The 27771-nt window shown below is 32.3% G+C and overlaps 1 protein-coding gene across 1 annotated transcript; it reads right to left on the reverse strand.

Moving 5' to 3' along the window:
• Positions 1 to 16: 16 nt before the first annotated feature.
• On the reverse strand, positions 17 to 27060 carry LOC142240716 (putative fatty acyl-CoA reductase CG8306). Its single transcript, XM_075312425.1, has 8 exons — positions 26904 to 27060; positions 12462 to 12703; positions 11899 to 12403; positions 11110 to 11308; positions 7063 to 7302; positions 6867 to 6998; positions 337 to 462; positions 17 to 214 (listed from the first exon to the last, which is right to left on the reverse strand). Exons 2-8 carry the CDS (start codon positions 12657 to 12659, stop codon positions 82 to 84), a joined length of 1533 nt encoding a protein of 510 aa, XP_075168540.1. The 5' UTR covers positions 12660 to 12703; positions 26904 to 27060; the 3' UTR covers positions 17 to 81.
• Positions 27061 to 27771: the final 711 nt, after the last annotated feature.

Raw genomic sequence — 27771 nt, forward strand, 5'->3', positions numbered from 1 at the left:
ACAACAACAACAATCATTTAGTTAAAATAGATTTAATTATAAATAACATTAAGAGACTATTTTATCCATAACACAATAAAATTATTTTACAGTAACCAACAAATGTAATGGATCAATTTCTCGTATAAAGTCCACCACACCCAATGCATGAGCCAACCAATAGAAAAATAAACTGCATAGAATTGTCTTACATACACGGTCCAAAATGAACATTCTTAGGAGAAAAAGAAAAAACAAAAGAACAATTATTAAATACACCTGCTATATTTTAAAGGAAGATTTTACCCAAATACATAAATAAACAAATAACAATGAAATGATGATAAATTAACTTACACTTTTGCTGTTGCTCTGGCTTTAGGTAAATTGCTGAGAGGTTCCTTGCATACGTATTGGCGACCACCCATAATGGAGTTAAATATGTACTCCTCATGGTTAGATATTTCCAAAGGAGTTGGGAATCTGTAAAAACGAATTAAAATAAATATTTTTTTTATTATTTGTTAACTTAGAATTATAAATTGTAAGCTAACACGAAAAAGAGCTATAACTACAACTCATAATTACAATAAGAGAGTTAGATTTTAAGCCCCATATACAAAAAAGTTAAAGAAAACTTCAAGCCTACTTTTATCATATAAATTCATTGGATAAACTTTCAATAAATTGTTTTGCATATGAGCATAAATGTATAAACAGTGTTAAATGTAGATATTATTACATAAATTTTAATTTTTAAATATAGATAAACTGGTTAATATAAATGGATTTAAATATACAGGCCTGTTCTGGTCTTTACATATTGACGATTTGAAACGCGCGTATTAAATTTGTGTGTTCGCACATTCGCGAGATTTACAATGACATTTAAATTAACAAAATGGAAATACAAAACTATTTGAAATAGATGACATAGACCAAGGAAGGTATAGACATCTCAAGTGAATTCACAGCGCTGTAGTTTGCCTGCACACCATAGATGGCTCTTTTTCGTCTGCAATTGAGTGATTTTTTAATTTGGTTTTAATTTGTTTTCTTTCCTTTGTTTTCTTGATGAAATACTCAAATAATGTAATAACATATAAAATTCTATACATCCACACCTTTTGTTTAATGCAAATTGACTGATTTGTACGGTAATTCTCGTTTTCAAAAAAGAAATTGAGTCACTTGACTGCGCAATTGAGTGGAATGACTGCGCACTGCAAATAAACAAATCATGGTGAATTATCAAGGTATGTCTCTATATTTTCTTGGTCTATGCAGATGATCGGGAACAGCTGATTTTACATTTCACCATAGACCAAGGAAGGTATAGACAACGAAAGTGAATTCACAGCGCTGTAGTTTGTCTGCACACCGTAGATGGCTCTTTTTCGTCTGCAATTGAGTGATTTTTTAATTTGGCTTTAATTTGTTTTCTTTCCTTTGTTTTCTTGATGAAACACCAAATATTGTAAAAGCATATAAAATTCTATACATCCACACCTTTTTTGTAATGCAAATTGACTGATTTGAACGGTAATTCTCGTTTTCCAAAAAGAAATTGAGTCACTTGACTGCGCAATTGAGTGGAATGACTGCGCACTGCAAATGAACAAAACCATGGTGAATTATCAAGGTATGTCTCTATATTTTCTTGGTCTATGCTGTAAATAAACAAAACCATGGAGAATTGTCAAGGTATGTCTCTATTTTGATTGGTCTATGATTCCACAAAATTTTTTTTCCTGAATTCATTAATTTAAATACATTTATGTCCTTCATTTTCGCATTTTCTTGTGAAGAAATAAGGCGAAGAAGCAAAATTCAAACAATTCTCAAGTACAACCGATTTGAATTCGGCGGAATTTTGCGAATTGGAATGACCAGAACAAAAAGCCAATTCGCAAAAATTTTGCGTATGTGAAAACCAGAACAGGCCTGATAACTATACAAATTTGTATTTTTGAGAAAATTGACAATGTTTCGTTTGTTATTAGGGGTGTTTTCTTTTATCACTGGATGTAATATTTGTATGGGCTAATGCAGTGTTGCATATTTTTGGAGATGTTCTGGATAAGCGAGTACTCTGTTTTCTTTTAGTCCTTCACGGCTTAGGGTATCCAGTGCTAAAAGAAAACAGCCCTATTGATAGATGGCTTAGAAAGGTACAGAATGGGATCTTTTCCATAAAAAAAAAATATTCCTGGCTGATCTAGTGTCATTACATTACAGTTACTGATATAAATTAGTTTAATAAGTTTTATTTAATTTAAAATAATAATTTAATAACATCTAACTAAATTAAATTATTTTATAATTTCTTTTATATAAACCAAAACCATAAACATATATATCCCTCTCTAATTAGTCTAAATTAACTCAATGGAACGAAAAATCAGATTTTGTAGTACTGAAATTATTTTTATACCCTCCACCATAGTATGGGGGGTATATTAACTTTGTCATTTCGTTTCTTTCCATATTCTAGTTAGTTGTTAATGATGTATGTTAGTATGATTAATGATGTAGGTCGGATGGTATTGCAAATGGGCCATATCGGTCCACTTTTACGTATAGCCCCCACATTAACTGACCCTCAGATTTGTCTTGCGGAGCCTCTAACAGAAGCATATTTCATCCGATCCGGCTGAAATTTGGTACATGGTGTTGGTATATGGTCTCTAACAACCATGCAAAAATTGATCCATATCGGTCCATAATTATATATAGCCCCCATATAAACCGATCCCCAGATTTTGCTTGTGGAGCCTCAAAGAGAAGCAAATTTCATCCGATCTTGCTGAAAGTTGGTACATGTTGTTGGTATATAGTCTATAACAACCATGCAAAAATTGGTCCACATCGGTCCATAATTATATATAGCCCCCATATAAAACGATCCCCAAACTTGGCCACTCGAGCCGAAAATATTTTTTTTTATTTCTATAGAAAATTTTATCAATATTTTATTTCTTTAGAAAATTTTGTTAAAATTTTATTTCTATAGAAAATTTTGTTAAAATTTCATTTCTATAGAAAATTTTGTCAAAACTTTATTTCTATAGAAAACTTTGTCAACATTTTATTTCTATAGAAAATTTTGTTAAAATTTTATTTCTATAGAAAATTTTGTTAAAATTTTATTTCGATAGAAAATTTTGTTAAAATTTTATTTCTATAGAAAATTTTGTTAAAATTTTATTTCGATAGAAAATTTTGTTAAAATTTTATTTCTATAGACAATTTTGTCAAACTGAATTATAGTCGTATTTAATCGATCTTTTTTGATATAATATATACCACGTATGGACTTACTTACAATTTAGAAGACGGTGTTAGGAGGTTTTAAAATACCTTGCCATCGACAAGCGTTACCGAACCTCAAGTAATTATATTGTGGATGGCAGTGCTTAGAAGTAGTTTCTACGTAATCCATGGTGGAGGGTACATAAGCTTCGGCCTGGCCGAACATACGGCCGTATAAACTTGTTTTTACATACAATATTGTAGGGAAAGCGGGAGCGAAAATATGGCAACATTTCGGGATTCCGTTTTCCGAAAAAACCCCTAATTGACCCCTTATATACCGATCAATAACTAAAGTGTTAAGGAGTTTCAAGATACCTCACCATTGTGCTACACAACCCAAGTAACATGGAACAACACTTTTTTCTTCTTCATATGGGGCCGTTTTGCCGCGATTTCGACCTTCAAACGCTCCAATAACGCCATATAATAGTCACTGTTGATGGTTTTTCCCTTCTCAAGATAATCGATAAAAATTATTCCATGCGCATCCTAAAAAACATGGCCTCTGTTTTGCCAGCGGACTTTTGAGTCTTTCCACGCTTCGGAGACGGTTCACCGGTCGCTGTCCACTCAGCCGACTGTCGATTGGACTCAGGAGTGTAGTGATGGAGCCATGTTTCATACATTGTCACATATCGGCGGAAAAACTCGGATGTATTACGAGTTAACAGCAGCAAACACCGCTCAGAATTATCAACACGTTGCACAGTGTCGTGAGGGCGGCCAAAAATCAAAAATATCACTGTACTAGTTTTTAAAAAAATTTGATTTCGTTTTACAAACAACACTTCATTTATGTTAAATCAAAAGGAATTTTTTAAAAATGTTATATTTCCAAAATGTTATGAGCATTCAAAGTTAATAGTTCTAGTAAAAAAAATATCGGTATATAAAAATTATAAAAATTACCCAAATTTAATTCGGTAAGTTAAAATAAAAATTGTCGGTAAAACAGTATAATTTAGGATAGGATAAACGTGTTAGAATATAATGATATGGCAACTCGCTATTTTGGCTCGTTTGGTGGATCATATGGGGTTTACCGTTACACCAAATGTAAACAAAAAGCGAAAATCTAAGTTTGTTAAAAACATTCAAGTTCAATGGACTGTTAGAAAAAAACACCAAAAACACTTTTTTTAATATTTTAATATAATATTTGGGCAATTGTGTAGAATATAAAAAATGTAGTTTCGCGTCCCCGTTCATCCCCCTTTCATTTATTCTTTAAATTTTCAGTGTGGAGACAGGTGGAAATTCGACAAATTACGCTTGGTATTACATGTCAGCCACAGTTCATAAAATTCTTGTTCATGGTGTAGAATTCATAAAACATTAAAAAATGTCTGTTGGAATGCTGTCGCAGGAAGCTATAGAAGCAACTCATACAGTTTTTAGAAAGACCCGATTAAATCATACCAGAAATAATAGTCGTGAGTCAACCAACAAGGATTTAATTGAAAGAATGATTTTGCCAAAATATTACTATTCATAGAAAAGCAAATAATAAGAAGGCTAAGAGTTATAATGAAATAACTCAATTTCTTATCCAAAGTGAATCCAATACTGAGGAATGTTCTGAAACTATAATTGCAGAAAATTTTTTGAGTCAGTACGAATCGAGTGATACACGCAAAAAAATAATTCTTTCCTCCCAAACGAAATTTTAGACAAGCACAGTTCGTTTCTCATTTGCTTTTCGCTGTAAGGAAGTGTATTTAGAAGAAAAGCATATACTTTTTGTGATAAACGTTTATTCTTTTTCAGGATGTAAAAACAATTTCATAAAAACTAACTCAAAAAAAATGTTTTCTTGCTAATTGCATTTTCCCTCACATCTTTCTCACATCCACGAGGTTTTTTAGTTCTTAACACCTTTTCCTGTAATACCAACAATGTAGAAGAAATTATACGATTTTATAAATTTTTAAATTTTTTTTACCTTTCGCCTGGACGGAGAATCGAACCGCGGATCATGCACTTTGTAAGCCAACACACTAACCACTGAGCTATGTACCTGTTATGGTCATCAATATATAAATATCCATATAAGTTATATTTATATAGCATAGCTTGCGGCGCCCACGAACCGAATAAACAAAGTGTATTTAACAGAAACAAACATTTTGTTTGGCACCGTGGAGCAGTGGTTGCTACGTCCGACTTGCATGCCAAGGGTCGTGGGTTCGATCCCTGCTTCGACCAAAGTTTTTTTTTGTTTTTTTTTACATATATTCCAGATATGTTCGGAAGATTCCGAAAAAATGTTCAACATTACATTGTAGTATATTAAATTTTGAACTGTAAAATGTGTCTTATTAAAGACCTAAAGTCAGAAAAGAACAGTGTTTTATATAAACGAAATGGACTGTGTTGTTGTTTCAAAAATAAGTTTTTTTATTGAAGAAATAAAAATTTTGTAACAAACGAATTTTTTTGGTGATAAAAGTTTACAATTTTCGAAGCAATTCAAAAAACTCTAACAAAAGAAAAACGTTTTCGATACACGTTTTCCAAACGTTTTTTTTTTTTTGCTGTTTGGGAGGAAAGAATTATTTTTTTGCGTGTATTATTTGGTATCAAGGACATATGGGATGTAGACGTATTTTGTAAGATAATTAATTAAATATACTAATCAAAAATTCATCAAGGACAAATCAAGCCAACTTTCATTCAATTCCAACAACAATTTTGGAAAATATAATTTTTTGTTGATTTCAGGATATATGGGAGGTAGGCGTGTCCTTTGAGATAATTTCATATAACTCACCACAGTTATCAGCAGTTGATTTCCCTAGCACAGAGGAAACTCATTATCAAGCCAAGTTTTTACTTCCACCGTATTTTTTCCCTTCAAAAAACAGTATTTTGTCAAAACACGAAATTCCTTTTTTTCCATTTTTTTCACAATAACAAAAGTTGCTTTACAAAAGACGCTCTATCTCACAAACTAATTGACTTACATACGTCAAATTTTGACACGAATAATTTGAAGGTTGGCACTATATAAAAACAATATGCATTTAATACTAGCGACGCCATCTATGTGTCAGACCGGGGACTTATCAGCCAACCTGTTACCTTGCCATCGACAAGCGTTACCACAACTCAAGTAATTCGATTGTGGATGGCAGTGCTTAGAAGTAGTTTCTACGCAATCCATGGTGGAGGGTACATAAGCTTCGGCCTGGCCGAACATACGGTCGTATAAACTTGTTTTTATATACAATATTGTAGGGAAAGCGGGAGCGAAAATATGGCAAAATTTCGGGATTCCGTTTCCGGAAAAACCACTAATTGACCCCTTATATACCGATCAATAACTAAAGTGTTAAGGAGTTTCAAGATACCATTGTGTTACACAACCCAAGTAACATAACCCTCATTTGGATGACAGTCTTTAGTAGAATTTTGACCGCAATCCATGATGGAGGGAACATCAGATTCTTTCGGCCGTATTCTAATTCTAATTCTTAATTTAATACAGAATAATTGAATTTTATTTAAATAACGTAATGAATTCAAATTTAAATAAATAATTTTGGCTTAATTCAATTTATTATCATACTTACATTTCTTTGTCTTTAGGATCCAAATCCAAACAAAGTTTCATGAATTGATCACATTTAAAATTCCATTTTTGGGTTGTGAAGAATTGTAACACTTTCAAACCAGCCATAACACGTTTGTGTACATGCATCATGCTAAGGAAGATAAATTTAAATTTATATATTGTTTTAACTTTTTGTTTTATCTTGTAATCCTTACAATCTTCTTTGTCCGAATAAGAGTAAAAGCATATCGATTATTAGGGCTGGCAGCCACATGAATAGTATCACATTAAACCAATGATAATATTTATTCATAGTCAACGTTATATTAGGATACCAAAGAGGCATAGATAAAGGATATTGCTGTCGACATTTGTAGGCCATTTCCATAACCCATCGACTACTTTGTTTGTGACATTCGGGAAGAGTTAAATTGATTACAGGTACTTCTACAGGTCTGAAAAATAATTTTAATTGATCGGAGTTAGTATGAATTACCGAGATAAGTAACAAAATCTTATAAAATATTTATAAATACGAATTGAGTTGAACTTATTGATTAGATAGCATTTTGGCCATTAGTTTTGAGTTGGATTTGCTAACTGATAAGCCCAGACACTGGCCAATTACAGGGATATTTGAATTATTCACATCTTGTTGAAATCTGATTCTCTCTAAAATGAGTATAACAAAGGCTATATGAACAAATTACCTAACCTAACCCAATATTATTTATTTTACGTGAAAGACCAAAAGACGCAAAAGAATTGCTTATATTTAGATCTAATATGAATATTTACATAATTTAAAAATTACTTAAAAACTTATACTATGACGAAAGACTCAAATGATTCAGCAACGTTGTACACCTCCGTCAATTTGTTATTATACATAGTATATTAAAACGTGTAAAGTACATTTGCTATTGAAAAAATATTTGAAAGTGTAGCGATAATATAATAATTTTTAGTATCGATTATGTTAAAAAAAAACACATATTTTATCTTTTATACAAAGGGGTTTTGACCAGGGCTGTGGAGCCGGAGTCGGAGTCTGAAGATTTTGCTGGAGTCGGAGTCGTAAAAATTTTGCTCGACTCCGACTCCGGCTAAACCAAATTTTTTAAAACACTTCACATTTTTGTAACTAAGCAAGTTTTTACGCAAATTAGTTTCCATTGCGTTATTCATTCGATCAATGTACAGCATGATTGTAAATGAAAATCAATTTCCAATTACGGCTATCTTTTGATGTTTCCTAGAATGTTAGACTAGCAGATGGGCTCGATCGATTCATTTTAATACCCGAAATTATTTGTTTTTTTTTTAATTTTTTTAAGGCCATATACATATGTGGAATATTGACAGAAATTTTTTTTTCAAAGTTGATTTTTATAGAAAATTTTGTCAAAATGTTATTTCTATAAAAAGTTTCTGTAGAATATTTTGCAGAATTTTATTTACTACACAAAAATTTTTCTAAAAAAAAATTTTATTTCTATAAGAAAAAATTGTCAAATTTTATTTCTATAGCAAATTTTCTCCAAATGTTTTTTCTTACTGATGCTCACTGCTATAAAAAATGTATTCGAAATTTTATTACTATAGAAATATTTTTTTCTATATAAAATTTAGTCAAAATTTTATTTCTATAGAAAATTTAGTCAAAATTTTGTTTCTATAGAATATGTTATTTTGCAAAATTTTATTTCTATGGAAAATTTTGCAAAATTTTGTTTGCTACACATTTTTTTAAAATTGTATTTCTATTGATAACTTTTTCAAACTTTTATTTCTATAAAAATTTTTGCCAAATTTTATTCAAAATTTTATTTCTATATATTTGGTCAAAATTTGATTTCTATAAAAAAATTGGCAAAAATTTATTTCTATAGAAAATTTTGTCAAAATTTTGTTTCTGTAGAAAATTTTGCAAAATTTTATTTACTGGACAAAAATTTTTTCAAAATTGTATGCTCACTGATGCTCACTGCTAAGTCGAAAACTTGTAGAAATGACTCAAATTTTCAAATTTTTCAATGAATCAATCATAAATGCATTTTTGCGAAATTGTCTAAACAATTATAAATATTTCCCAAATATTGCCCGAGATTTTGTAGAAGTCTGATTTGAGATTTTATCAAAAAGTAGATCTAAATACAAAGTTGTGCAGAGTATATTACAATCGGCCCGCCCGACTTTAGACTTTCCTTGCATTTTAATTTTTTATAAAAATTGTGTTACGTCCCATAACGTTAGATTTAAATTTAAAGTACATACACGCTCACAAAAAATCGCTTCTGTAACATATACTCCCAAACATATTTTGCTTCAAGCATATATATTTTTGGGTATTGCCCAAACATTTATATGTTTGATCTCTTCCAATATATAATATGTTTGAAAGCATATTGGTCTAAACAATATATGTTTGGGTAGTCTAAGTTCCAAACATTTTGTATTTTTGCATCCAAATTCAATAATGTTGTCTTTCAAAAAACAATATGTTATTATGTGAACATATAATATGTTTGGAAGCATTTTGCACCCAAAAATATTATATGCTTAAAAAAATATTCTCCCAAACAATATTGTGCTGAAAATTTTATTTATTTATTTATATATTTGCAATCATAATGAATTATGAAAATAAACAGGTAATATAGGTGCTAACAACATAGGTTTTCGACCTGAATGCTCAAAATTTTGTTTCTGCCCAATTGTATATTCCCCGACATCTTTCTCACTTCCACGAGATTTTTTAGTTCTTAGCACCTTTTTCTGTAATACAAACATTGTAGAAGAAATTATTCAATTTTATGATTTTTTTTATTTTAATTTTACCTTTTGCCGGACGGGGATTCGAACAGCGGACCACACAGTTTGTAAGGATCAAAGAAGTAGCTGATCAATTGCCCAAGGAAAAATAAAATGTTAATTTTGTAATAACAAGCAACAACCACCAACTTAATTCAATATCGCTCCCTGTTAAATAGCGCTCCAAGCTACTAAACACATATATGTTTATAGGCTATTTCTAAATTAATATATGTTTGCATCCAAGCATATTATATTTAAAAACATTTTATGTCCCAAACATAATATGTTCTAACATATTAACATATATGTCCCAAACATGTTATGCTAGTTTATGAACATTATATGCTTGCACTCAAAAATATTGTGTTTAAAAATTTGTGTTCCAAACATATAATGTTTATAGCCAAACATATGAAAAACAGTCTTTTTCATCCGTGTAGATTTTGTAGAAGTATATACAATTTTGTCTAAATCGATTCAGATTCAAATTCATGCATATGGGAATATAAACCTTTATATAGCTCGCAACAAATTTAAAGGATTTGAGATAGTATCAATAATTTTGGTCCACAAATACATATACTGTTGGTATGTTCTCATATTATGGTGGGTATTTATAGCATTATTTTATTTATTAAACATTGCCCTAAATTTGAAATATAGAGTTTAATTGGCATCTAAAGGTGAGTACTATGTTTGGCTTTTTCACCAAAACACTAAATTAAAAGTACAAATATATTTATGAAGACTATTATATTTTGATCGAGTCTTGCCAAATAATGGATGGAAAAGATCCAAGAAATTGTTTGCAAACAATTTTGTATTTCTAAATTAATTAATTAAAAAAAGTAACCGTGAAAATAAGCTGGTTTTCAGCTTGAAAAGTGAACATAGTACTCAGCTTAATGTGAAATTAAGACCTTTTTTTTGCACTCATAAATAAATACGATACTTTATATCGATCCACTTACGGTACCCCCACAATAGAACTTCAAATTAGTGGTATTAAAACGAGATTTAGTTATATTACCCGGAGTCGAGCTGATGAAAAATGCTGGAGTCGGAGTCGAGCAAAATTGGTTCGACTCCACAGCCCTGGTTTTGACACTTCCAAAATTGTATTCGGGTATTTTCTGGTTTTCCCTTCAAATAGATTTCACCTTCCACTTTGATTTCACCACAAAAGTTTTTGGTTGTTCTTGATTTCCCGTGAAACAAGATTTTTCGAAATCGCTTGCCGAAAAATCTGCAAAGTCTGTAATTCTTTTATTTCTAAGACTGTGGCTAAATGTTAAGGAAATGCGAATTAACTCATGGTCTGCAATCCAAATATTAAAAAAAAACAGCATCTTTGACCCAAAAGAAAAATGTCAAAATCCACTAAACTATAACCATTTTTTGAGTGTTGTAACATATGAAATTAGTAAAGTCAAAAAAATTCTTACCTCTCTTTTAATGAGCTCAGATGGTATGGAATAACTATCAGTCCAGTAACTGCAATATCAACTGGTATAACTTCAATTTTTACATCGGGATTACACATCAAAGAGCGAAGTACACCTTTGCCAGCGGCAACAACAATTCCTACAGGACCATTTAAATTATCCATCCAACCTGGTAGGGGTTCCTTATAGGAGCTGGTTACTGTTCAGAAAAAAAGTCAGACCATTGAATTGAAAGTTATAAGTACATAATGTTCGGAAGGAGTCACAAGATGTAAGGTATACCTCTGTAAAATAAATATATGTGCAAAAATTGTTTCATTTCTCTTTTGGACGAAAATAACGGTACTTAAAATTTTTCTTTTTAACGATGTTGATCATCCTCTATGCTATGATTATCATTAGAGTACCTTCTACTCCTCGTAAGGCACTGGACGTTGCCCATAGATTTTCATGGATATATCTCTGTCTTTTTGCTATTGCCTAATTCCCTATAACGCTATGACAATTTGAGATTTTCCCTGTATTGTAATGAGTCCTTGGAAGCGACTGTGACACATAATATCCCATAATAAGTTTTGTCGTTTTCATCACAGAGAGTTCTACGGAAGCTATTAAATATTGTCCATACCTACATTACCTACAGCAGTAACTTTTTTCTCTATGACTGAGGAACAAACGAATATAGATCAATATTTCTTCTACCACCAAGAGGTCCATAAGGGAAGCACCAAAATTGGTTCAATATAGTTTAACTTAATATAAAAATCTAATAAAAAAATAAAAACTTACCTATACTTGGCCTCGCTATAACAACGGGCATTGTATCATATTGATTTCGTACATGTAATTCCGCTAAACGTTTGGTATATGTGTAATTATTTGGATGGGGTTCAATCAGATGATCTCTCAATAAATCCAATGATTTCGGATCCATCCATTCAGCCAAATGCATTAAATCTTCCGGTTTTTGTGGACAATCATAAACTTCCTCATGGACAATTTCATGATCATAATTGCAGAAGGCAGTTGAAAGGTGAACGAAACGTTCAAGATGTTTCATCTTACGACCAACATCCAAGGCCCGACGAGTACCTGCCAAATTCATATCGATGGATTCCGTTAAAGGGCATTCCATTTTCAAAGAAGCAGCCATATGAAAAACAATATTGGTACGATTAGTTACATAGTTGAGGTTATCTTCTGATAGGCCCAAAAATTCACGATTAATGTCACCATCGAAGACTGTGACCTTTTTCATCACCTCAGGCTTTTCATCTTTTATACGTTGGAAAATCTAGAAATAATAGAAAATATGCTACCAATTTTCTTTTGTAAAAATTATTAAAACTTACAGGAAATTTCCATATATCCTCCAATCGTGTCTCTGGACTTTTACCTTTTTTGGCCCGGCATATAACAATGATTTCCTTCAAATCGCTTAAAGAATACAATAATTTTTCCAAAAGAACTTTACCCATAAACCCCGTGACTCCAGTGATAAAGATGGTTTTGTCTCTATAGAAGTTTTGGACCGGTGATAAATCCGACATCTTATGTTCTCAGTTAGACCGTAGAAACAATGTTAATCAGAAGACTTAAAGTGATAAAATAAATCAAAATATTAAATTTAAAAAAATTTTTGAAGCAAATTAATAAATATTTGTCAAATCGGTGAGATTTCGTTATGCTTAAGTGAATACATTGAAAAAGGGGAAGTGTTTCTTCAGTGGTACACTCATGTATCTATGTAATTATATTTTAATTGAATACTACAATTTAATATTAATCAATGAAAAATGCCCTTTTACATTATTTATCAACCATTCAGTTATGTGTGTGATAAGGAAATAATATTTTAATTATTAATTTGAAGTGCTATATTTTAATGTGCTATTATCTTTAGAAAATCCCATGTGAAGTAAATCTTATGTCGTTGAGAGGCATTTATTTTTTGTTAGCACTGAAGCATAAATTTTCTATTACAAGTTCTTAGATTTCCTAAAAAAAATATTTCAACATACTTAAAATTGGTATAATTAATACTGATATTAGTACTCAATCGGAGAATATTATATCTGACATTTTGGTTTATCAAGTTTCCTCTTTTTTATCACCCAAACAACATGGCTTCCGTAAATCTTGTTCAACCATAACAAATGTCTTGGAACTAACTATAATGATTAATGAAGGCTTTAGAGATCGTTTACAGACTGATGTCGTTTATACTGATTTTAGTAAAGCGTTTGACAAAGTAAATCACTCACTTCTACTGTACAAATTACATCGCATGGGTTTCAGTGACTTTATGGTATCCTGGCTTGAAAGTTATCTGACAAATCGCACTCAATGTGTAGTCTTTGATAATATTATTTCGGAATCGATACATATACCTTCTGGTGTTCCTCAACGTAGTCATCTTGGACCTTTATTGTTCAGTTTATTTATAAATGACCTACCATCAGCAATTCGATTTGGTAATACACTCATGTATGCTGACGATGTTAAAATTATGAAAATTATCCGGAATTTGTACACTTCACTTGTGTGTCCAATCGTTGAATATGGATCTGTATTATGGGACCCACAGGATCAAATTCATTGCAACCGCGTTGAATCTGTACAAAAGCAATTTCTACTGTTTTGTTTACGTCGGAACAATTGGACTCCTCAAACCATGCCATATTAAAGGGTGATTTGTTAAGAGCTTGATAACTTTTTAAAAAAAAAAAAACGCATAAAATTTGCAAAATCTCATCGGTTCCTTATTTGAAACGTTAGATTGGTCCATGACATTTACTTTTTGAAGATAATTTCATTTAAATGTTGACCGCGGCTGCGTCTTAGGTGGTCCATTCGGAAAGTCCAATTTTGGGCAACTTTTTCGAGCATTTCGGCCGGAATAGCCCGAATTTCTTCGGAAATGTTGTCTTCCAAAGCTGGAATAGTTGCTGGCTTATTTCTGTAGACTTTAGACTTGACGTAGCCCCACAAAAAATAGTCTAAAGGCGTCAAATCGCATGATCTTGGTGGCCAACTTACCGGTCCATTTCTTGAGATGAATTGTTCTCCGAAGTTTTCCCTCAAAATGGCCATAGAATCGCGAGCTGTGTGGCATGTAGCGCCATCTTGTTGAAACCACATGTCAACCAAGTTCAGTTCTTCCATTTTTGGCAACAAAAAGTTTGTTAGCATCGAACGATAGCGATCGCCATTCACCGTAACGTTGCGTCCAACAGCATCTTTGAAAAAATACGGTCCAATGATTCCACCAGCGTACAAACCACACCAAACAGTGCATTTTTCGGGATGCATGGGCAGTTCTTGAACGGCTTCTGGTTGCTCTTCACTCCAAGTGCGGCAATTTTGCTTATTTACGTAGCCATTCAACCAGAAATGAGCCTCATCGCTGAACAAAATTTGTCGATAAACACATTTCGAACCGAACACTGATTTTGGTAATAAAATTCAATGATTTGCAAGCGTTGCTCGTTAGTAAGTCTATTCATGATGAAATGTCAAAGCATACTGAGCATCTTTCTCTTTGACACCATGTCTGAAATCCCACGTGATCTGTCAAATACTAATGCATGAAAATCCTAACCTCAAAAGAATCACCCTTTACAAGGAAAGACTTTCACTTGTCAAATTGCCTACACTGAAAAGTAGACGTACTATGCTGAATATCTGTTTTATGGTTGATGTTATTAATGGTAGATTTAAATCTGAGTTCCAGCTTAACAGTATCTCATTGAATATACCGTTAAGACCTACTCGTAATTTTGAACTGCTTCGCATTCAGTACTTTCGCACAAACTTTGAAAATCCCGATCGCCGATTATGTGAAGAGTTTTATAAATACTATAAATATTTTGATCTTTCACAAGATAAATATAATAAAAAAGAAATATAACACTATTATTAAATACTTAGACATAAGATACCATTTGTATATATTGTAGTATAGCATTGTTAGTCTGTAAGGATTACTCCATGGTTAGGTTAGGTTAAAGTGGCAGCCCGATTAAGATTCAGGCTCACTTAGACTATTCAGTCCATTGTGATACCACATTAACTAAAAGTACATATTACATATGGGCACTTCTAGTTTTAACCGCTGAACCTTCTTGGTTATTTTTCTTTTTTGAACCAACCAGATTGTTCCAAAAACATTAGCAGACTGCTTAAGTTTCCAGATCCGCCAGTAATCTGAAGCTATATGCTCCTAAAAGTTGCTTGCGCTTTACACAAAATGCAGGACACTCACACAAGAGATGTTTGATTCCTTTTCCTCCGCATCATGACAACGCCTATATTTTTTGCAAAATCGCCTATCAGGCAGCGACACGTTGTAACAGATATCAGGAGTGATATCTGACGTCTCGAGAACACTAGCATATCTAGTGTGCGGTTTAAGTTTAAATGGGACCATATTTGCTTGGTGTCGTTACAGCCCTTGCAATTCTCCCATCGAACATTTGCCATTATAACAGCCTTCTCACGCAGCATGAGCTTGCAGGTAGCCAGGGGCATACCAATATGAAAGGTAGTCCCTAGCCTTGCCAACTCAGCCGCTTCGCAGTTCCCCAGTATGTTCATATGGCCAGGCACCCATATTAGGTGAATATTGTACTGCTTAGCCATCTAATTGAGATATTTGCGGCAATCGATGGCCGTTTTCGAGTTGAGGAACACAGAGTCCAAGGATTTTATTTTTTACTCCATAGATGAATAATAAAAAAAATAATAAATAAAAATCAAGTATATACGGCCGTAAGTTCGGCTAGGCCGAAGCTTATGTACCCTCCACCATGGATTGCGTAGAGGCTCCGGATGTCAAAATCGCCATCCACTATCGAATTACTTGGGTTGCGGTAACGCTTGCCGATGGCAAGGTATCTTAAAACCTCCTAAGACCGTCTTCTAAATTGTAAGTAAGTCCATACGTGGTATATATTAAATTAAAAAAGACCGATTAAATACGTATAGTTATAAATCAGTTTGACAAAGTTTTCTATAGAAATAAAAGGGTGACAAAATTTTCTATAGAAATAAAATTTTAACAAAATTTTCTATAGAAATAAAATTTTAACAAAATTTTCTATAGAAATAAAATGTTGACAAAATTTTCTATAGAAATAAAATTTTAACAAAATTTTCTATAGAAATAAAATGTTGACAAAATTTTCTATAGAAATAAAATTTTAACAAAATTTTCTATAGAAATAAAATTTTAACAAAATTTTCTATAGAAATAAAATTTTGACAAAATTTTTTATAGAAATAAAATTTTAACAAAATTTTCTATAGAAATAAAATTTTGACAAAATTTTCTATAGAAATAAAATTTTGGTAGATTTATTTTTGCTCGAGTGGCAACCATGATTATGAACCGATATAGACCAATATTTGTATGATTGATTAAGGAGATATGATCAATTTGAGGTTTTCATATAAAAAATTTGATTTTTTCAGGATTTTCATCAAAATTTTGATTTTTGAGGGGTGGTCACGAATTAACCTCCTTTTGGCTCTAGGACGCATATTTAAGGAGATATGTCCAATTTAAGTTTTTCATATAAAAAATTTGATTTTTTGAGGATTTTCATCAAGAATTTGATTTGGGGGGTGGTGGTCATGAATTAACCTCCTTTAGGCTCTAGGACGCATATTTAAGGAGATATGATCAATTTAAGTTTTTCATATAAAAAATTTGATTTTTTGAGGATTTTCAACAAAATTTTGATTTTGAGGGGGTTGTCATGAATTAAGGTCCTTTTGGCTCTAGGACGCATATTTAAGGAGATATGGCCAATTTAAGTTTTTCATATAAAAAATTTGATTTTTTGAGGATTTTCATCCTCTTGCTGCTCCAAGAGGCTCCGGAGGTCAAATTTGCAGAACGGTTATCGACCAATATGGACCAATTCTGGCATGGCTGTTAGAGACAATATACCAAAACCATGTACCGAATTTCAGCCGGATCGGATGAAATTTGCTTCTCTTTGAGGCTCCGCAAGCCAAATCTGGGGATCGGTTTATATGGGGGCTATATATAATTATGGACTGATGTGGACCAATTTTTGCTTGGTTGTTAGAGACCATATACCAACACCATGTACCAAATTTCAGCCGGATCGGATGAAATATGCTTCTCTTAGAGGCTCCGGAGGTCAAATCTGGAGAACAGTTTATATGGGGGCTATATATAATTATGGACCGATATGGACCAATTCTAACATGGTTTTTAGAGACCATATACCAACACCATGTACCAGATTTTCAGCCGGATTGGATGAAATTTGCTTCTCTTTGAGGCTCCGCAAGCCAAATCTGGGGATCGGTTTATATGGGGGCTACATATAATTATGGACCGATGTGGACCAATTTGCGTGGTTGTTAGAGACCATATACTAACACCAAGTTCCAAATTTGAACCGGATCGGATGAATTTTGCTCCTCCAAGAGACTTCGGAGGTCAAATCTGGGGGCTATATATAATTATGGACCGATGTGGACCATGGTTGGTAGAGACCATATACGAACACCATGTACCAAATTTCAGCCAGATCAGATGAAATATGCTTCTCTTAGAGATTCCGAAAGCCAAATCTGGGAGTCCATTTATATGGGAGCTATACGTAAAAGTGGTCCGATATGGCCCATTTGCAATACCATCCGACCTTCATCAATAACAACTACTTGTGCCAAGTTTCAACAGATGGACGGACGGACATGCTTAGATCGACTCAATTTCACCACGACCCAGAATATATATACTGTATGGGGTCTTAGATCAATATTTCGATGTGTTACAAACGGAATGACAAAGTTAATATACCTCCCATCCTATGGTGGCGGGTATAAAAAAACATCGCCTCATAAGAAAGCGATAACAATAGGGTAGGATGGATAAGTGGAAGTATGAATTTTGAAGAATATTTTAATAATGAATTTTAGTATACCACCCACAAAGTAAGTGAAGAACCAAAAGTAATTGAAGAACCACCATAGGGCTGAAACAATATTCGATAGTGCTTTACTATGTAACATTTAAAGATGGACGTGTGTGTCTATTAAAATTTACAATCTCTAAATCCAACAGGTAACACGCAGCGACAAGAAATTATAAATTAAAAAACATTGAATAAATTTAAAAAGACCATAAACCTCAAAGTTCGTCATGAACTAATAGAAATCTACGATCTAAAACTGTCTTCTCAGCAAAATAATACAAAAAAGATTTCTTCATATATTTCCATGTAAATCAGATAACAATAGTGGCTTGCTCGCTATTACGTTTTCATATTTCAATGGTGTGTGTCTTTTTGGATTTATACAGTGCATGTCATAAGTTTTAACCAAAATCTGACAAATATGTAGTATTGTTATGTATACCATTTCATTTGAATTTGGTTAAAACAAATTAGGCCTACGATTTTGAGCAAGGATATGGGCGACCTTTCTGGGATTAATTAATCAAGTGCAATAGATGGAATTCGGAAGCTTCTTAATATTTTTACTTTCTAATATTTATTAACCGTTAGGTGGTTGAAAAGACGTACGTTTGATGATTCCGAAATATTCTTTATAAAAAAAAATTGAGAAAATGTTCTTACATTGAAAAAAATCACTACAACGAATATCCTTAGTCTTCAGTATAAATCTGGCGGGGTGAGATTTCCCACTTTGGGTCTTGCATGCTAATTTCTAATGGAAATTACATACGCAAATTATATTAACATTGTTTAACATTGGGTAAAATGTATTTTTAGTTAATTATTTTTGATAATAATTAAAATAAGTTTAATTTTATTCCGATATACATTCGCTACATTTTATAATAACAATTTATTTATTTATTTAACTTAACCTCAATAACCTTAACCTTAATTTCAAATAAAAAATAAAGGGAAACAGTGAAAAATTGATTTATAATTGTGTTGGTACGAGAAATGAAAATTCACAGAAAAAAATAGTTTTTGTGTTCAATCACGAAATTAATTGATCCAATTTAATTTTAATTGAAATGTCTTCAATCATCAAATGACAGTTTCAATCACCAAAGTCAATTAAAAATTTAATTGTTTCAATTAAAAAATGAATTGATACAATTAATTTTTGTTCTTGTTTTTTGCTTCAATTATTTTTTTTTAACCAATTAAATTTTTAATTGAATATTTTCAATTCAATTAAAATTTTAATTGGAAAATTTTTGGTTATACATTTCCTGTGTATATATTCTATTTATTATTATTTTTTATACCCACCACCATAAAATGGTGACGGGGGTATAATAAGTTTGTCATTCCGTGTGTAACACATCGAAATATCGATTTCCGACTATATAAAGTATATATATTCTTGATCAGGGAGAAATTCTAAGACGATATAAGCATGTTCGTCTGTCCGTCTGTCTGTCTATTGTAATCACGCTACAGCCTTCAATAATGGCGCTATCGTCCCTAAATTTGGCACAGATTAGTTTTTTGTTTGCAGGCAGGTCAAGTTCGAAGATGGGCTATATCGGTCCAAGTTTTGATATAGTCCCCATATAAACCGACCTCCCGATTTGGGGTCTTGGGCCTATAAAAACCGTAGTTTTAATCAGATTTGCCTGAAATTAGAAATCTAGAGGTATTTTGGGACCATAAAGAGGTGTGTCGAAAATGGTCCGTATCGGTCCATGTTTTAGTATAGCCCCCATATAGACCGATCTCCCGATTTTGCTTCTTAGGCGTCTAGAAACAGTATTTTCTATCCGATTTGTCTGAAATTGAAAATCTAGAGGTATTTTAGGACCATAAGGAGGTGTGTCGAAAATCGTTCGTATCGGTCCATGTTTTGATATAGCCCCCATATAGACCGATCTCCCGATTTTGCTTCTTAGGCATCTAGAAACTATATTTACCATCCGATTTGCCTGAAATTGGAAATCTATGGGTATTGTGGGACTATAAAGAGGTGTGTCGAAAATGGTCCATACCGGTCCATGTTTTGGTATAGCCCCCATATAGACCGATCTCCCTATTTTGCTTCTTACGCGTCTAGAAACAATATTTTCAATCCGATTTGCCTGAAATTGGAAATCTATAGGTATTGTGGGACTATAAAGAGGTGTGTCGAAAATGGTCCATATCGGTCCATGTTTTGATATAGCCCCCATATAAACCAACCTCCCGATTTTGAGTATTGGGCCTATAAAAACCGTAGTTTTTATCCAATTTGCCTGAAATTAGAAATATAGAGGTATTTGAGGACCATAAAAAGGTGTGCCGAAAATGGTGCTCATCGGTCCACGTTTTGGTATAGCCCCCATATAGACCGATATCCCGATTTTGCTTTTAGGGCTTCTAGAAACTATATTTACCATCCGATTTGCCTGAAATTGGAAATCTAGAGGTATTTGAGGAACATAAAAAGGTGTGCCGAAAATGGTGCTCATCGGTCCATGTTTTGGTATAGCCCCCATATAGACCGATCTCCCTATTTTGCTTCTTACGCGTCTATAAACAATATTTTCTATCCGATTTGCCTGAAATTGGAAATCTAGAGGTATTTGAGGAACATAAAAAGGTGTGCCGAAAATGGTCCATGTTTTGATATAGACCCCATAGAGACTGATTTCCCGATTTTGCTTCTTGGGCTTCTAGAAACTATATTTTCTATCCGATTTTCCTGAAATTGAAAATCTAGAGTTCTTTTGGGACCATAAAAAGGTGTGCCGAAAATGGTGCCCATCGGTCCATTTTCTGATATAGCCCCCATATAGACCGATCTCCCATTTTGCTTCTTGGCCTTCTAGAAACTATATTTACCATCCGCTTTGCCTGTAATTCTTGAGCTACAATAAACTGTATTTATTACATGATTTTCCTGAAATTCGAAATCTAGAGGTATTTTTAGACCACAAATAAGTGTGCCGAAATTGAGGTATATCGGTCCATTTTTTTGGTATAACCCCCATATAGACTGATCTCTCGATTTTTACTTCTATATTTACTGGCCGATTTGTTTGAAATTGAAAATCTGGAGGTATTTTAAGATCACAAATATGTGAGTAGCAAATGGTGCCTATCGGTCCATGTTTTGGTATAGCCCCCATATACACCGATCTCCCGGCTTTATTTCTTGGGCTTCTAGAATCCGTAGTTTTTATCCGATTTGCTGGAAATTACTAATCTATAATAAAATTTTAGACAAACGAAATTTATTTTTCTTATAAAGTGTTTTCGTTTATTCAACGATTGTCTCTAAAATTTTCTCAAAAAAGAAAACACTTCTTTCAGGGTATAGCAGGCGCACTGATCATGAAAATTGCTTCAAACTGAAAGTAAAAGTTCCAGATTTTACTCATCGTATTTAAATAAATCCGGAAAAATCTACAGATTTAAGATTTTAAATCAAGGTGTAATTTGTTTGTAATATGTTTGTAATATGTTTATATTTTCTCTAAAACTCAAACAAAATTGGTTCTCATAAATCCAGAATCTTATCTGGTCTTCATAGGTAGAATCTTTAAAGTTTGTCTTCGGGAGCTGGCTCGTTTGGGAGAAGATTTGTCATCAAACCCCCTACAATTCTATATATTATCAAGTAACCCACTACGACGAAGAGTTTTCAAAGTAAACTATTATACTTGATTCATGGTGGTGGGTATTTAAAATTCGGCCCGGCCGAATTTACTGCTTATATACTTGTTTTGATTTCACTTTAAAACCATGCGTTGAGTAAACTACAAGAATACACTAAAAAAAAATGTTGTCTTGAGGCCAAAGACTTCGTGTCCTTAAAATAGGAATGCGTTTTTGCTTAGTATGGAAGACGCTTTTCGCTGATATAAAGTTTTTTTCCTTGTCCAAAAGACGATCAAATTTTCAATAAAGTCGTTTTTATACCCTGCGCCACACTGTGGAACAGGGTATTATAAGTTAGTACATATGTTTGCAACACCCAGAAGGAGACGAGATAGACACATGCTGTCTTTGGTAAAAATACTCAGGGTGAGCTCCTAAGTCGATATAGCCATGTCCGTCTGTCCGTCTGTCCGTGAACACATTTTTGTAATCAAAGTCTAGGTCGCAGTTTTAGTCCAATCGACTTCAAATTTGGCACAAGTATGTGTTTTGGCTCAGAATAGAACCCTATTGATTTTGGAAGAAATCGGTTCAGAATTAGATATAGCCCCCATATATATATTTCGCCCGATATGGACTTATATGGCCCCAGAAGCCAGAGTTTTACCCTAATTTGCTTAAAATTTTGCACAAGAAGAATAATTAGTACTATAGTCAAGTGTGTCAAATTTTATTAAAATCGGTTCAGATTTAGATATAGCTCCCATATATAGCTTTCGCCCGATTTACACTCATATGACCACAGAGGCCAATATTTTGCTCCAATTTAATTGAAATTTTGCACAGGGAGTAGAATTAGCATTGCAGCTATGCGTGTCAAATTTGGTTGAAATCGGTTCAGATTTAGATATAGCTCCCATATATATGTTTTTCTGATTTCGACAAAAATGGTCAAAATACCAACATTTTCCTTGTAAAATCGCCACTGCTTAGTCGAAAAGTTGTAAAAATGACTAATTTTCCTAAACTTCAAATACATATATATCGAGCGATAAATCATAAATAAACTTTTGCGAAGTTTCCTTAAAATTGCTTCAGATTTAAATGTTTTCCCATATTTTTTTACTAACATTGTGTTCCACCCTAGTGCATTAGCCGACCTAAATTTTGAGTCTATATATTTTGTAGAAGTCTATCAAATTCTGTCCAGATCGAGTGATATTTAAATGTATGTATTTGGTACAAACCTTTATATATAGCCCCCAACACATTTGACGGATGTGATAAGGTATCGAAAATTTAGATCCACAAAGTGGTGCAGGGTATAATATAGTCGGCCCCGCCCGACTTTAGACTTTCCTTACTTGTTTCCTTATAATTAAGTGATTCGACTTAAAAATTGGTATCCTAAAATGAATGAAAATGTTGTTTGACTAAGGTCAAACTGTCTTTAATAATTGTGAACAATTCATTAAAATTTATGAAATTGTCTTTAAATTTGTTGAATTTTTGCATCTTGACAACAAAGCAAAAATTCCTTCGAAATTAGGTCATGTTTTACCAAACTTTATTTTAAAGACGATTTTTACTTAAATTATAGCATAATTTCTACTTGCAGTCGAGTCTGAATTTATAGGATTTTGGCAGCAAATGAAGAAAAAAATTGAAAAAATGTATAAATTAAAATGTGTTGCCTAGAATCATGTACACAAAACTCAAATTTAAAAGAGAATTGTGGCGTAAAATTGCCTTTACTTCAAATCTCCCCTACTTTGGTTTGGAATCAATATCAAAACTAAAGTTACTAAAAGAAAATGCTAGTTGGTAATCTATACAATCTAGCTACTCATGTTTCTGTTCAGTTTAAGAATAGTTTCCATAACCTTTAGTTTAGATATGTTAGGGCGAAGTATAAAAAAGCTTGTCGGTTCCAAAGATTGAATTTTACACCAACAATTTTGGTTTTTGATTTTTGATCCCGAGCCAAAGAAGCGGAGAATTGAAGGATAAGGATATTATTAAGACACAATTCTTTTTTAAATTTGAATTTTGCGTACTTGACTAGGAAACAAATTTTAATTTATTCATATCTTCAGCTTTGTCATGTGTCATCAAAGTTCTCTAATTAAAAATGATTCGACTTAAAAATGGGTATTCATGCATGAAAGAAAATTTTGATTCACTAAGGTCAACTTGATTTTAATAATTCTGAAAAATTCTTCAAAACTAATGAAATAGTCTCTAAATTTTTGATATTTTGCAAAAAAGCGTTTAAAAATAGGAGATATTGTTCAGTGCTTTATTTTAAAGACTGTTTTACTTGAAACTACTTTAAGTCGTGTCTGAATTTTGAAATTTAAATTGTCGTCAACATTTTCTTAAAGGACTTTGATAGCATATCAAGAAAAAGGCTGAAAAAACGAATAAATTTGAATTTGTTTTCTAGAATCAAGTAGGGAAAACTCAAATTTAAAAGAAAATTGTATCTTTAAAGTATCCTTACTTCAATTCTCCGCTTCATTGGTTTGGAATCAATACCAAAATCATAAGCATAAAGACAAAATTTTTTGAACCGAGCATATATTTTTTCAGTGCAGTCTATTATCTGCTATCAGGCTAACTTTTATAAAAAATAATGCAGAAGAAAATTTTCATAAAAATTAAATAAGAAAACAAGTATATACGGCCGTAAGTTCGGCCAGGCCGAAACTTATGTACCCTCCACCATGGATTGCGTAGAAACATCTTATAAACACTGCCATCCACCATCGAATTAGGTGCGGTAACGCTTGCCGATGGCAAGGTATCTTAAAACCTCCTAACACCGTATTCTAAATTATATGTAAGTCCATACGTGGTATATATTAAATCAAAAAAGATCGATCAAATACGTATAAAATTCAGTTTGACAAAAGTTTCTATAGACATAAAATTATGACAAAATTTTCTATAGAAATAAAATTTTAACAAAATTTTCTATAGAAATAAAATTTTCAAAAAATTTTATATAGAAATAAAATTTTGACAAAATTTTCTTTAGAAATAAAATTTTGACAAAATTTTCTACAGAAATAAAATTTTAACAAAATTTTCTATAGAAATAAAATTTTGACAAAATTTTTCTATAGAAATAAAATTTTAACAAAAATTTTCTATAGAAATAAAATTTTAACAAAATTTTCTATAGAAATAAAATTTTAACAAAATTTTCTATAGAAATAAAATTTTGACAAAATTTTCTATAGAAATAAAATTTTGATCAAAATTTTCTATAGAAATAAAATTTTGACAAAATTTTCTATAGAAATAAAATTTTGGTAGATTATTTTTGACTCGAGTGGCAACCATGATTATGAACCGATATGGACCAATTTTTGTGTGATTGGAGATCGGCTATATATAACTATAGACCGATAAGGACCAATTTTGGTTGTTAGCGGCCATATACTAACACCACGTTCCACATTTGAACCGGATCGGATGAATTTTGCTCCTCCACGACGCTCCGGAGGTCAAATCTGGAGAAGGTTTATATGGGGGCTATATATAATTATGGACCGATGTGGACCAATTTTTGCATGGTTGTTAGAGACCATATACCAACACCATGTACCAAATTTCAGCAAGATCGGCTGAAATTTGCTTCTCTTTGAGGCTCCGCAAGCCAAATCTGGGGATCGGTTTATATGGGGGCTATATATAATTATGGACCGATGTGGACCAATTTTTGCATGGTTGTTAGAGACCATATACCAACACCATGTACCAAATTTCAGCCGGATCGGATGAAATTTGCTTCTCTTTGAGGCTCCACAAGCCAAATCTGGGGATCAGTTTATATGGGGGCTATATATAATTATGGACCGATGTGGACCAATTTTTGCATGGTTGTTAGAGACCATATACCAACACCATGTACCAAATTTCAACAAGATCGGATGAAATTTGCTTCTCTTTGAGGCTTCGCAAGCCAAATCTGGGGATCGGTTTATATGGGGGCTATATATAATTATGGACCGATGTGGACCAATTTTTCCACGGTTGTTAGAGACCGTATACCAACACCATGTACCAAATTTCAGCCGGATCGGATGAAATATGCTTCTGAAATATGCTCCACAAGCCAAATCTGAGGGTCCCTTTATATGGGGGCTATACGTAAAAGTGGACCGATATGGCCCATTTGCAATACCATCCGACCTACAGCAATAACAACTACTTGTGCCAAGATTCAAGTCGATAGCTTGTTTCGTTCGGAAGTTAGCGTGATTTCAACAGACGGACGGACGGACGGACAAGCTTATATCGACTCAGAATTTCACCACGACCCAGAATATTTATACTTTATGGGGTCTTGGAGCACTATTTCGATGTGTTACAAACGGAATGTCAAAGTTAATATACCCCCATCTTATGGTGGAGGGTATAAAAATTTAAATTCGCTTTTCTTTACTCCAATTTAATTTCGTTTGTTAAAAATAAAACTTCCGTGTATCACAATTTCTTGGTATGGAATATTTGATGCTGATGTTGAGACGAGAGCTAACACTAATTGTGTACCCAGCAAAAAATTTAGAAGTTCTTCCAAAGGTACAACTTTAAAAGCACTTCCAGAATATGGTTAAAAACAAAGTAAAAATTCATAAAATGGTACAAATCATTTAAATTTTGTCGAAAAAACTGCTAAATCCAATCTAAAAAAGATTGTGAATTTTTGAAAATATTTGAGGTCAAACGTTTCCGACAAGCGTTAAAATCCATTACAAATTATAAAAAATTATAAAAAATTATTTAATTGCCAAAATATCACAGAATTTTTTAATTTACATCCAAAACATTCAATTCGGATCACACCTAAAGAAGTGATGTAAATTCACTGCAACGGCTGTTGAAATGGAGGACTTCCGTCCTATGACAAGCCCATGTTAAATTCATCACTTCTGCGTCAATTTTGTACCACTTCCGGATCCAAAAAGAACGTTTTCATTACTTTTTTGGCGACGCTTTTTTTTTGCTGGGTAATTACATTTCTGTGAAATTTCTATTTGTGATGATAAATTCATTTTTTTATCTATAAATACACTTAAAAATACTTTTACTAAAATTTGTTTTTGGATTGATTCTTTTTTGTAGCATTTTTCATTATTTCACTTAATTTAATATTATGTAACACTTAAATATTCAAATAATTACACTCTATTTACAAAACCCTTTTCGTACATTTTAATTATCTTTTGTAGAGGTTTTTTTATATATTGCCTTTTTCTAAAACACAACAATTTGTTGTATGTATTTTGTTTGTATATTTCTTTTTTTATTCGACTATCGTTATAGTTGATATCGCGTAGCTTTCCAAACTAAGACTGAAACCATACCAAATAATGTACGACTATGTAATGATTTAAGAAAGCGCGTGCTCACTAAAGTATATTCTAAAAATTCCAGCAGGTAAGAAGTTACGAAAAGAAATTATAAATTGAATAAATTTAAGAAGGCCATTAAACGAAAATTTATGCAAAAACTAGTAAGAAAACTATCATCCAAAACTGTCTTCTCAGCAAAAATAAAAATACATTTCTTTACAATATTTTAATTTAATTCAGATACCATGATTCTATTATTGTTGTGATAGTTAACATGGCTGTATGTCGTTAAGTTTTATACAGTGAACTTCTTAAGTATTTAACACAAGACGAACATCAACCTATCCACTTTTTGTTTATTTATTCATGGTGAGTTTTTTTTGTGGTGTGATGGAGCTATTAAATTACAGTTACAGCCTTTTCAAAATTGTTTAATTCTTGATATTTAAATAATGAACCACAAAATGGAATCATTGTGAGACATTCTTAATCGCCCAGCAAAAAAATTTGGAAGTACTTCTAAAGGCACAACTTTAAAATCACTTCCAAAGATGTCCTCCCAAAGGTGTTCTTTATTTTAACTACTCCGCACCCAGAAAAAAATGCCTTCGGATCTAAAGGAACAAATGTTCATCAATTTAGTTTAGCCAATTTATTTCCATTAAGTTAAATTTTTGTGTGAAATAATAAAATTTACTTGTTTCAGTAAAAAAATCCTAAACTGA

Source organism: Haematobia irritans, chromosome 5, assembly GCF_050003625.1.
Source record: "Haematobia irritans isolate KBUSLIRL chromosome 5, ASM5000362v1, whole genome shotgun sequence".
NCBI lineage: Eukaryota > Metazoa > Arthropoda > Insecta > Diptera > Muscidae > Haematobia > Haematobia irritans.

Excerpts from the sequence above, each read along its gene's own strand:
- LOC142240716 (XM_075312425.1), bottom strand. The coding sequence starts at position 12,659 with ATGTCGGATTTATCACCGGTCCAAAACTTCTATAGAGACAAAACCATC. Across the intron at positions 12,404-12,461 it reads AGGATATATGGAAATTTCCT|ATTTTCCAACGTATAAAAGA; the intron begins GTAAGTTTTAAT and ends TATTATTTCTAG. Across the intron at positions 215-336 it reads GCCAGAGCAACAGCAAAAGT|AATGTTCATTTTGGACCGTG; the intron begins GTAAGTTAATTT and ends TTTTCTCCTAAG.